This window comes from Phyllobates terribilis, unplaced genomic scaffold (assembly GCF_046119375.1).
Source record: "Phyllobates terribilis strain yellow unplaced genomic scaffold, ASM4611937v1 Scaffold_2__4_contigs__length_985480577, whole genome shotgun sequence".
Classification (NCBI taxonomy): domain Eukaryota; kingdom Metazoa; phylum Chordata; class Amphibia; order Anura; family Dendrobatidae; genus Phyllobates; species Phyllobates terribilis.
In genome coordinates this window covers 901,668,002-901,681,595 of record NW_027362762.1, presented here as the reverse complement: position 1 = coordinate 901,681,595, position 13,594 = coordinate 901,668,002, and the positions used below count along the sequence as shown (strand labels likewise).

The 13,594-nt window shown below is 41.8% G+C and overlaps 1 protein-coding gene across 16 annotated transcripts in view; it reads left to right on the top strand.

The window, feature by feature from the left end:
• The window catches only part of ROBO2 (roundabout guidance receptor 2), a 1,535,448-nt gene that overhangs the window by 1,385,907 nt on the left and 135,947 nt on the right, over positions 1-13,594 (top strand). For all 16 annotated transcript variants that reach the window (XM_073668228.1, XM_073668234.1, XM_073668219.1 and 13 more), the window contains 2 exons: positions 2,627-2,751; positions 7,876-8,044. In XM_073668228.1, the coding sequence (XP_073524329.1) occupies positions 2,627-2,751; positions 7,876-8,044 (294 nt within the window). The remainder of the gene's footprint in view (positions 1-2,626; positions 2,752-7,875; positions 8,045-13,594) is intronic.

Below are 13,594 nucleotides of genomic sequence, written 5' to 3'. Positions count from 1 at the left end.
ACAGAATTCTTGCTGGTTGGTAGGTGATCAAATACTTATTTTCTGCAATAAAATGCAAAATTAATTGTGTAAAAATCCTACAATGTGATTTTTCTGATTTTTATTTTTAGATTCTGTGTCTCACAGTTGAAGTGTAACTCCGATAAAAATCACAGACCTCTCCATTCTTTGTAGGTGGGAAATCGGCAGTGTATCAAATACTTATTCTCCCCACTGTATATGTATGCAATAAAAATCCATTGTAATCTATTAACACACACTAATAAGATTAACTTCTTGCATCCACTAGACCAATTGAAACATTTAAAATGTTTGTATATATGCATATACCGTATATATATATATATATATATATATATATATATGTGTGTGTGTGTGTGTCAGGCCTTGCGTGACCAGGGCACAATAGACATACATATGCAGTCCTGGGAGAAATTTGGGCTTCCCATCCCCCAGTTCTGGTTTCCCATCCCCCACTTCCATGTGAGTTTATACTCTAGTGATGGCTGGCACTATGCTGTATTGTGTGCCTTCTCCTATGGCTAAAGAGAGCAATAAAACAAACATACAAGCAAAAAAAAAAACAATATATAAGGAAAAAAATGAAGGTGGTTCACCAAAGCAACTAAAGTATATATTTAAATATATTTCTAAAATAAAGAATTATTTGCCCATGAGAGCCAGAAATCTGTTCCACAATCACTAGCTGGCTGGTCTTGGACACCCATGAAGGAGGCACAAGCCCTGGACCTCCGTGGTCCTACTGAACCCAACTTAGACCACTATAGAGTTCCGCTTTAAATCTGGATTAGGAGAAGTAGAAAAGTCCAGACCTTGGAGTCATACATGAAATGTGACTATATTACAACTGTCCGCAGTCATATAATAAAATGTGACTATTACAGCTGTCTGCAAATGAAATTTCGGGTATAGTATACAGCGCCCCCTAATGATGGATTTAAAAACATCCTGAAAAAAAAAAATCATTATTTTGGATAAATGTAAAATAGAATGGAAAAAAAATAGCTAAAAAACCTGCTCTTGATATTCTGAGAGGCTGGTCTCAGGTTAATGCCATCTATTGCCAGTGGCATCTGTCTTTCGAGAACAAAGCCTGTGATGGCCGCACATTAAATAATTAATGTTACAGTGATCCCTTAAGGTCATCAAAGCAGCAAAATGTATAAAGTTTGTTATCCAAAAAAAAAGTGCAAAAAAGACAGAGAGCATTTGCATTCCACTACTTTGCTCTAATACTTCTAAATGGTTCTTCATTATCCGGCGTTCCATCCAGACTCAGAGTGCTATTGTACCGGCTCTAAAAATGAGGTGATTAACCTTGAGGTCTTTCATCCGCACATTTGGAAGCCCACCTCACACATGGCCTATGCTTTTTATTCATGTTCTACATGCTGATTTCCATATCGTCCCCCTCGCCCTCCGATGCGGATATTAGCATAACAGTGCTTATGCATGACATTGATTGAAGTCTGTGCTAACCGAATGTAGCAAGGAGCCCTGATATCAGACCAGGAAAGGTAATTTGTCCAGTGTTGCATTTATAGACTTATAATGGTGTGGTGGGGTGAAATCGGGGAAGAGGGTCACCATTTGTGGGTTTTATTAATTTTCTACTTATCTTTGGACTAAAAGCATCGATATCACAGTAGTATACTGAGAAAATATATACAGTACAGATGTTGCGGAGCAAATTTGAGATTTAAAAGGGTATTCCCATCTCAAAGATCCTATCCCAATATGTAGTAGGTGTAATAATAATAATATTAGAAAACGCCTCCAATTAGAAATTTAGTATAGTTCTTCTGATTACCACATGTGCAGGGCATTTCTGTAGCTTAGGTATCCATGGCTATGACCACTCATATAGTTACAGTTAGCTGTTAGTGATAAGTTACTGCAATGCCTTGCACATGGGGTAAGTGACATAGTGAATCAGAAGAACTATACTACATTTTTAATTGGAGATATTTGCTAATATTATCATTATTCCACCTACTACATATTGGGATAGGATCTGGGATATGGGAATACCCCTTTAACTCTTTAGGGCTGCATTTTTGTGCATCAATATGTTGACCTGTAGTCCCATGTCAAACCACAGGAACAGGGGACAAACTGAGATCAATTGGTATCTGAAGGCATGAAATCCTTTTTATAATAATAATAATAATCTTTATTTTTATATGGCGCCAACATATTCCGCAGCGCTTTACAGACATTATTTTTTTGATGAAGAATATATGTGATCTTTTACCATTTTGTCTATAATGGGAAAACTTTTACTTGGCTGGACAAATTACTCCAAACTTTAAGGCTATGTTCCCACGATGAGCTTTTGATGAGTTTTTGATATTGCAGATTTTCTGCACCCGTTAATTAAAATAAGGTTACTTGCATTTTTTTCTAGAATACGCAACTTAAAAAACTCACCAAAAAAAAAACATTGTGGGAACGTAGCCTAAGGGCTAGTAAAAAAGAAATGTGACTCTGCTCAAAAAAGCTAAAGGCCAGCAGGAAACTTTGCATTTATGTAGATTCTGCAGATCATGGACATTGGTAGCTTCATGTCAAGATTTCACAACTAGATCATTTTCTGTATCCGCAGCTCCTCCTCAATTTGTGGTGAGACCCCGAGATCAGATCGTAGCTCAGGCGCGGACTGTGACATTCCCTTGTGAAACGAAAGGAAATCCTCAGCCTGCTGTCTTCTGGCAAAAGGAAGGAAGTCAGGTAAGGAGGACTTCTTCACCGATCTGGGTAATAACTTACATTGCTCCCCTCTCCTTATGTCTAAAGGTGGACAAGCACATTATACACTTTAGACTAATGGCGGATTTGATGAGACCAGACGACTAGCTGTACATTTTTGGCTTTCGTTTGGCAGATGTAGGGAACAATGGCAATATTCTAGATGTCAAAAAATATTAGATGGTGGACTGTAAAGTCAGAAGAAGGGAATGGACATGCCATTGGTGCCAATAGGTTATGGGGCTCCCTGCCATCCTAAAAGCAGTTTCCTAATATCAATTAGATTGCTCATCAGGGGTTTGAACTAATAAACGTCATAACTCATAATTACTAGTCGCTGTTAAAGAAGCACTCCTCCTCCTCCTCCCATCAATGTTTTTATCCTCTTAATATATTGCAATCATATTATATAGCACTGTGTACTTACAATTGCTCATTTTGCCTTTCTACCCAGATAATTCTCCTCTTTTCCATTAGGTCTATGACATCATGGGATTTAAAACTGACTAGCTGAATTCTTCTCAGCTCTATGTAGAAATAGGAGGTAAATTTTCTCTGTATGACTCATGCATCACTGCAATAGTCCCTGGCAGGGAAAAGGAGGAAGCAGCTGAGTCAGGAGTTGAAGAGGGGAATGATTTCTGTAGGGACAAGAGGCTTCCTGTTTCTACATAGAACAGAGAAAAGAGAAGAATTAGCTGGGTAAAAAGGCAAAATGAGCAATTGTATATAATATGATGATTGCAATATATTAAGAGGATAAAAACTTTGATTGGAGGAGGAGGAGGAGTGCTTCTTTAAAGAGAAATAATAAGGTGCTTTATAATGAGCCATGTGATAAAAGGGGGCACTGCACAAGGATCTTCTACTGTCTGTGTCCAACCCAGACCAGAATCAATTATCATGTGAATGGAGTTTTAAGGCCCCGTGCTCATTAGATAAATGTTCGATGAACACTCTGATCCCAGACAGATGATTTTGGAAGGACATAAACATAAGATGGTTGGGATTTAATCACTCTATCATTTTATTCAGTGGACAGATAATCTGCTGCTAGATTATTCTTCCTAAGACTGTCATGGAGAACACAGGAGCACAAGGCCAAGCCAAGTCGGGAGCGATAAAATAAAATTAATAAAAACTAACTGTGCTTTACTCACCCTCTCAGGGTCCAGCACTGAATCTTTGCTGCTGCTCCTAGTGTCTGTTATTGTCTTCAGCGCTGACATTATGCTGACAACAGTTGGTGCCGTCTACTCTGAAAGAGCCGCTGAGCTTGGTTATTGGTCATCGTGATCAGTGATGCCGACAATAACCAACATCTGGACCAGCGGCGATCATTTAGTGCTGGACCCAGGGAGGGTGAGCGAAGCTCAGTTAAATTATTTAAAACAAACTCCAGACAGAAAAACCTTAAAGGTAGAATGGCCTCTTCAAACTTTGCCTGGAATCCAGTAGCAGGACCACGTGCTCTGTAATCCTCCCGTATCTACACTCTCCTCAGAACTAGGGATGAAGCAACGCTTGGAAGTTCAGGTTCTGGCACACAACCCAAATTTATTCCAAAGTTCAGTTCGGGTGCCAGAGCTGTACCTGAACTTGAATCAGAACCCGAACCTCATTAGAAACAATGAGGACCCAAACTTTTATGCTGCAAAATCTCTCTCTCCCTCCCTCTGCAATGGACTTCTGCGGAACTCCAAACATTGCAACGGACTTCCGGGAGAAGTCCGTGTTCAGCATTTAGCAACAGACAACAACTGTCCCCCAGACTTTTAAGCTCAGATTCGCACATCTCAACTGCTCCAGTTTCTATTAATTCTGTATTCTTGTCCATACTTATATTCCTTTTCTGTTTCAGAATCCCACTCTCTTTCCCCAGATGAGTTGGTGATTTTGTTGCAAGCCCCAAACATTGTATCATTTCCAATAAATAAATACTAAATATATAAATAAGTGATTGAAAAGAAATGAAGAATGGCTCCCGGATCAGGAGTGAGCAGGGCAGTTTATCACGTACCTCAATATACAACCTCCTGTAAACGTTTGGGGCAATGTGATGTATTTATCAAAGCCCCAAAAAATCAATATGATATTGCTGATTGTCATAGATTGATAACCGGTCCTGACAGGCAACATAATGGCTCTGGTGTAGGTCAAAATGAAGAATTATCTATCAAAAGAGACAAATTGGACTGGATAGTAGAAGACTATGAATCCGGGTGATGACTTCCCGATTCTCCAGCATATTACGCTGTTATACGCAGTAGATGGGAATTTCTTATAGCGATATGTGATTCACAACAGAACACAGGACATGGATCAGAAGGTGAACCTTAGGATTTTTTTTTATTTAATTTGAAAGAAATTAAATTGATGGTGGCAACACATCTCCATAAAGTTGGGACAGAGTTGACAAAAGGCTGGAAAAGTAAGTGGTAACTAATAAAAAATGCCCAACGTTCACCTCCTGATCTGTGCTCTATTTTCTGCTGTGAATATAACATGGCTATAAGAGATTTCTCCAAATCATTGAATTCTCATTTTCTTTTACCTAGGGTTCCAACATTTTTGGAAATAGCGTTGTACTTCTAGTTACAATTAATTTCTCAGTCTGTGGTTGTGTCTCCACTCAGGCCTCTTACAGCTCAGCTGCCTCTCTTAGCCTATTCCCCGCCCACTGCCTGCCTCCTGTCCGTGATTGACAGGTCACTCTTTTTTCAGTGACCTACTTCTCCTGCCTGTGATCTAGTGCAGGAGCCATCATTCTCCATACACAATAAGGTTCTGATGAAGAAGACTGTCAGTGTCTCGCACTATCTCTGCAGCTTACTGATCGTGTCGATGCATTTAAAGGGGTTACTTGGGGCTTTCAGGTAGCCAATCAATATTTCTTCTACTGCAGCTTTACATAATATTACAACTCAGTCCCACTCACTTGCATAAGTTGAGGCTGTAATGAATTATAATACCGGGTATCAGGAATACAACAACATGGGATTATGCTGTGTAAACTGAGAGATGGAGAATATGGTCACTTCCTTCCTTGATTGTAGGTGCCGAAAGTCCAACCTACATTGATATAATATCCTAAGGATAGCAACAGTTCAAACAACAGCCGGCACTCACATCTTCTTAAAATAATTGCTCTATTAATCCAAAAGTATAAAAGGCACAAAAAGTAGTTGAACACAACAGCACAAAAATTAAAAAGACAGAAAATAAATATCCGCTGCGCTCCCAGGCAACGTGTTTCAGACCTACATGGTCCTTTGTCAAGCCTCAGGTCTGAAAGGTCTGAAACATGTTGCCTGGGAGCGCAGCGGATATTTCTTTTCTACCTTTTTAATTTTTGTGCTGTTGTGTTCAACTACCTTTTGTTCTTTTTATACTTTTGGATTAATAAAGCAATAATTTTAAGAAGATGTGAGTGCCGGCTGTTGTTTGGACTGTTGTTATTACTGGAGTATTTTGCCGTGCACCTGGACACGTGAACTGATTTCACCTTTTTCACTATCCTATGGATAATTTGAAGTCCCGAATCAACTTTTTAAACCACAAAGTAAGACACAGCCCGTGATTGAGAGTTGGCCTGTATCTGAAAAATAGTATATTTTTATTAGATTCACAAAGTTCTATCAAAGGGGAATCTGTATGTAGCATAGATTACTCCTGTATCCTAATAATTTTTTGGAGCCTTAAACAGAAAATATGATGTAGTTATAGGTTCCTGTCCCTGGTGGGTTCCATAATTCTGCAGTAATATGGGGGAGTGAGGGCAGATACTGGGATGACTGATACTCTGAGGCTGCTTCCATTCGGTATGATGCGCTAATGTTTATGGTAAGTGGCTTTGTAGTGGTCCGCGTGAATCTAGTAAAGTGGACATCCATCACTTCATTACACGGAGAAGAGCTTCTAATTAACCTATCCCATTATTTGGAGGATTAAAATCATTTAGTGTAATTGAATGATGTTAATACTCAATTTTATACTCGTCCATTGGTCTTATGTAACCGTGAAGCCTTGTGAGGGGGAGACGAACTCTTTTCTCTGTAGCGTCATATGATTATCAATTTTTTGGAAATTTATTAGAAACGTATTAGTTATTTAACACATTTCCTAGGCCTAATGTATATGGCGTATAACGGCTTTGTACAACTTCAGGGTTATATTGAACTGTAATGCAGTGTCCATAGGAATGAACGGAGGTCTGACGTTATCTCTGCATGCTTCCAGCGTAAGAAAAACAAATGATCAACTATTTTTCTAGATAGATAGATATCGTAGATAGATATTAGATAGATAGATATATAAGATAAGATATACATGGATAGATGGATGGATAGATGGATAGATAGATAGATAGAAATGAGATGGGTAGAATTAAATAGATAAAATAGATAATAGATAGATAAGAGATGGATAGATAAATATTGAATAGATATGAGATAAATAGATATTATATATAGAGATATGTATATATGGAATAGTTAAGAGATAGATTGATATGATATAGATAATAGATATTAGATTGATAGATAGATATGAGATAGATAGATAGACAGATAGATAGATAGATAGCTATTAGATATACTGTGTATATATATGTGGAATAGATAAGAGATAGATCGATATGATATAGATAATAGATAGATGGATAGATAGATATTAGATAGATAATAGATACTGTATAAGATAGATAGAAAGATATTAGATGGATACATATATGGAATAGATAAGAGATAGATCGATATGATATAGATAATGGATAGATAGAATTAGATGATGTAGATATTACAGATATTATGTTACAAATTAATACATTAAACTTAGTTAATTAATTCCAATCGTGCAGTTAATATGAAACATTTTCCCTTGATCAATAAATGAACCAAGAACAAGTAAAATTATCTTCCATCTAAATAAACATATGTTTCATGTTATGAGAACAATTGGAGAGCGGCAGATGCTGGTAAATGTTACACAAATTATTACTTTCCAACAAATATTGATGTTTTCAATTACATTTACAGTTTGCAGTATTAAATGAACAGACTTTGCTTTCTCGGATAATTTTTTCTCTTTGTTTTTTTTTTTCAATAGAATTTGCTTTTTCCAAATCAACCACAACCCAACAGTAGATATTCTGTGTCCCCAACTGGAGACCTGACCATCGCCAACATCCAACGTTCAGATGCCGGCTATTACATTTGCCAAGCCTTGACAGTAGCTGGGAGCATATTGGCAAAAGCCCAGCTGGAAGTTACTGACGGTGAGTTTACATGGTCGCTGTCAATCTGTGAGCGTCCGTGACCTGTAAGAAAAAAAATCTCATCGAGTGCAGTATGTCCATTCCTGCCATCACTGCTGGAAATTATATGGTGGCTGCACATTGTATACAGAACAGATTAAACTCTGTCGGCCTACTGTCCCTTAACATTTGGGGTCTTGTTTGGATAATTAATGCCAAATTACTGTTCCAACTCTGCTATTCTACTCCATATAATAGATTATTTTCTTCTGTTGTGTGCTTGGACATTTGGAGGATGAAGAGCAACGTTGGGAACAGTGGGGTGCAATCCATGTTATGATGAGGCTGAGAACATGAATAAAATTATTTTGATGATTTTACATAATTTTCTACGTATAATATTACAGTAAGTCCAGAATGCTGGTGCCAAGATATAATACCTCCTCTGACCTGAAGTGGTGCTATTTATTGTTTATTGATGAGATACTGTGTTCATCTGTATATAGTGAATAAAGTGTATTTTGCCAACTACTGCCTTATATAAGAGGGTGGGAGCCCACTTGCACAGAGGACCACCAAAGATTTCATTTTTTTCCCCGTTGGCCATTCTAAGCCTAGCCTCCGGTATGGTACTTACACTCCTACTTCTGTATATATTAGAACGCCAATAATATCTTGCCAGGGTCGTGAGTTAAAGCTTCTGGGCCCTGATTTAAAGTCGTTCTCTGTGCCTCTACCGATCATACAACACTTCTTAAGGACCTTTTTGGCCATTCGTGCACCATAGCTGGCATTTACCTGGTACTTTTTCACCTCCTAAAATTAATTCCTTGTCTATTGCTAATAATAATAATGAATTCTTCATTCTTTCATTTTCCAGTCTAAATCAATAAGTCTGCAGTCCGTCTGTATGACTGCAGACTTATGAATCTCCCCAGCGCACTCACTGGATTCGCCGGCAGTCAGGTATGTGTTATCCATACTCCCAGGCAGAAGCTGTCTAGTGGGCACAGCATCGCTCTCCATGCACTTATATGGAGCGAGGCCGCGCCCCATCTAGAAACGCCACCGTCCAGTGGGTGTGACCATCTAGTGGGCACAGCATCACTCTCCATGCACTTATATGGAGCGAGGCCGCGCCCCATCTAGAGACGCCACCGTCCAGTGGGTGTGACCATCTAGTGGGCACAGCATCACTCTCCATGCACGTATATGGAGCTAGGCCGCGCCCCATCTAGAGACGCCACCGTCCAGTGAGTGTGACCATCTGGTGGGCACAGCATCACTCTCCATGCACTTATATGGAGCTAGGCCGCGCCCCATCTAGAGACCCCTCCGTCCAGTGGGTGTGATCATCTAGTGGGCACAGCATCACTCTCCATGCACTTATATGGAGCTAGGCCGCGCCCCATCTAGAGACGCCACCGTCCAGTGGGTGTGACCATCTAGTGGGCACAGCATCACTCTCCATGCACTTATATGGAGCTAGGCCGCGCCCCATCTAGAGACGCCACCGTCCAGTGGGTGTGACCATCTAGTGGGCACAGCATCGCTCTCCATGCACTTATATGGAGCGAGGCAGCGCCCCATCTAGAGACGCCACCGTCCAGTGGGTGTGACCATCTAGTGGGCACAGCATCACTCTCCATGCACGTATATGGAGCTAGGCCGCGCCCCATCTAGAGACGCCACCGTCCAGTGAGTGTGACCATCTGGTGGGCACAGCATCACTCTCCATGCACTTATATGGAGCTAGGCCGCGCCCCATCTAGAGACGCCTCCGTCCAGTGGGTGTGATCATCTAGTGGGCACAGCATCACTCTCCATGCACTTATATGGAGCGAGGCCGCGCCCCATCTAGAGACGCCACCGTCCAGTGGGTGTGACCATCTAGTGGGCACAGCATCGCTCTCCATGCACTTATATGGAGCGAGGCAGCGCCCCATCTAGAGACGCCACCGTCCAGTGGGTGTGATCATCTAGTGGGCACAGCATCGCTCTCCATGCACTTATATGGAGCGAGGCCGCGCCCCATCTAGAGACGCCTCCGTCCAGTGGGTGTGATCATCTAGTGGGCACAGCATCGCTCTCCATGCACTTATATGGAGCGAGGCCGCGCCCCATCTAGAGACGCCATCATCCAGTGGGTGTGACCATCACTTCATACAATTGCGGCTTCACTTCATACAATTGTATGGAGCAAGGCCGCGCCCCATCTAGAGACGCCACCGTCCAGTGGGTGTGACCATCTAGTGGGTGCAGCTTCACTTCATACACTTGTATGGAGCAAGGCCGCGCTCCATCTAGAGACGCCACCGTCCAGTGGGTGTGACCATCTAGTGGGCACAGCATCGCTCTCCATGCACTTATATGGAGCGAGGCCGCGCCCCATCTAGAGACGCCATCATCCAGTGGGTGTGACCATCACTTCATACAATTGCGGCTTCACTTCATACAATTGTATGGAGCAAGGCCGCGCCCCATCTAGAGACGCCACCGTCCAGTGGGTGTGACCATCTAGTGGGTGCGGCTTCACTTCATACACTTGTATGGAGCAAGGCCGCGCTCCATCTAGAGACGCCACCGTCCAGTGGGTGTGACCATCTAGTGGGCACAGCATCGCTCTCCATGCACTTGTATGGAGCAAGGCCGCGCCCCATCTAGAGACGCCATCGTCCAGTGAGTGTGACCATCTAGTGGGCACAGCATCGCTCTCCATGCACTTTTTTATAGCAAGGCCGCCCCCCATCTAGAGACGCCATCGTCCAGTGGGTGTGACCATCTAGTGGGCACAGCATCGCTCTCCATGCACTTGTATGGAGCAAGGCCGCGCCCCATCTAGAGACGCCAGCGTCCAGTGAGTGTGACCATCTGGTGGGCACAGCATCGCTCTCCATGCACTTGTATAGAGCAAGGCTGCCCCCCATCTAGAGACGCCATCGTCCAGTGGGTGTGACCATCTAGTGGGCACAGCATCGCTCTCCATGCACTTGTATGGAGCAAGGCCGCGCCCCATTTAGAGACGCCATCGTCCAGTGAGTGTGACCATCTGGTGGGCACAGCATCGCTCTCCATGCACTTGTATGGAGCAAGGCCGCGCCCCATCTAGAGACGCCATCGTCCAGTGGATGTGACCATCTAGTGGGTGCAGCTTCACTCCATACACTTGTATGGAGCAAGGCTGCGCCCCATCTAGAGACGCCATCGTCCAGTGGGTGTGACCATCTAGTGGGTGTGGCTTCACTTCATACACTTGTATGGAGCGAGGCCGCGCCCCATCTAGAGACGCCATCGTGCAGTGGGGTTTGATCATCTAGTGGGCGTGGACTCGCTCCATAGACTCCATGCCAGTGTATGGAGTGAGGATGCGCCAACTATACGGGCTCTGGCCTGAAGTATGTATAACGCATATGTACCTGGCTTTCATGGCTCAGAAACCGGTGAATCCTCTTAGAGCTTAGTGCGCGCATTGGGGGGATTCATAAGGCTGCAGTCTCACAGGGGGACTGCAGACTTTTCATTTTAGAACGGACAACCTCTTTAAATCCTAGTAAGTCCGGCTTCACACATCCGTAAATCACTGTTTGAGTACGTGGCTGCTGGTCTCCTGATCCGAACTGAACACTCTCATCACATCCAACAGCGAACCATGATTTGCGGACGTGTGAAGCCGGACTAAGGGGATGTTCACACGTGACGGGTTTTTTTACTCTGTAGATCTGACTGCACAGATACTTTTACATTGCAAGCAAATTTGGATGTGCATTCACCCAAGACTTTCTTCTATGAAATTCACAGCAAATCCTACTTACCCAATTGTGCATCAAAATCCAAAACCCAAACGTATCACCTGCATATTTTCTTGAGGATTCACAAATATTATGCCACGTGTGACTCTACCCTACAATTTCCAGGCCATACATCCAGTATAGATATATATGTACACACACACACTGTATATACAACATATCCCGCACCATGGAGACTGTACACAGTTTTTTCCTTTCTCTAGCAGATTCTCTAATTGCTTCTGCACTTGGGCGTTTTTTTTTTTTTTTTCTTTCTGACAAAATGATGCATTTTTCTGCAATTGAAATTACTGCGCAGATTAAAAGGTCTCCTCAATTAATAGGAAGGCAATATTTTTCAATATCTGTCGGAGGCGCGGAGGTGACACGGGGCAGGAGCTGTGATTGGAACAAACACAAGAGATAAACATTGGCTCCCAGACCATTGAGCTGTTAATAGTTGCACCTGCTGGTACAGAGTAGATTTACTGCAAGGAGCAAGCTGGGTTCAAGGATACCCGTGATGAGAAATTCTTTGTGTTGCTAGTAAAAGGATGCAGCGTATCTGTAACAATACAGCAATGACTGCGTGCCGCCGAGGTTATATTATTGTGAGGAGCTGCGTGATTTTGATGTCGGGGGAGGGGAGGCTAATTTATACAGTTTTTCATGCTTCCTTTAACTTTTAAAGTGATTCAAAAAGCAAAAAGATTAAATTTACCGTAATTAGCTGCCTTGATATTTGCATAAATAGCCATAGACCGCTCTTAGTTTTATCCACTGGCCGGTTAATGGCCATGTATTGTTTAACTTGTTAAAGAGGTGCATTATGCGGTTTTATGGCGGGGCCGAACTGCTATTTATTAGCACAATTATTCGTAGACAGATTACATTTTATGTAGAATTTGCATTCATCATCTCCCAGCCCTGCTACGGTATATAATGATATATTTTAAATTATATTTGGACGCAGCGCAAGGTTGATCGAAGTTCACAGCATATAATAAAATATTATGCAGATGTATCGTGAAATGTCTCTGTTTGGGGAGGTCAATTTCATCTGCATAATGGGAGCAAAACTCTGATGGAGTAAAAGACTCAACATATAAAAAAAAGTAAATATATAGCCATAATCTGGGTCATATCTGATTGCAGGTGTACTGCCAGTGTAAAGGGAATACATTTCTCACATTCCCAGTACGACCATCACTTTTCCTTTGCACTGTCTTCAAAATATATTAGCACCTTTAACATGAAAAATTTTTTTTAGTTACTGGTTACTTTTAGTTAATAAAATTGCCCTAAGTTTCAGACCTCCTGATATGCCATTTGCAGTTTCATATTTTTCTCTTGTAGGAGTGTCCCTCCCAGTAATATAGGTTTGATCCATGTTTCATATTTTTCTCTTGTAGGAATGTCCCTCCCAGTAATATAGGTTTGATCCATGTTTCATATTTTTCTCTTGTAGGAGTGTCCCTCCCAGTAATATAGGTTTGATCCATGTTTCATATTTTTCTCTTGTAGGAGTGTCCCTCCCAGTAATATAGGGTTGATCCATGTTTCCGATTTTTCTCTTGCAGGAGTGTCCCTCCCAGTAATATAGGGTTGATCCATGTTTCAGATTTTTCTCTTGCAGGAGTGTCCCTCCCGGTAATATAGGCTTGATCCATGTTTCAGATTTTTCTCTTGTAGGAGTGTCACTCCCAGTAATATAGGCTTGATCCATGTTTCAGATTTTTCTATTGTAGGAGTGTCCCTCCCAGTAATATAGGCTGGATATGAG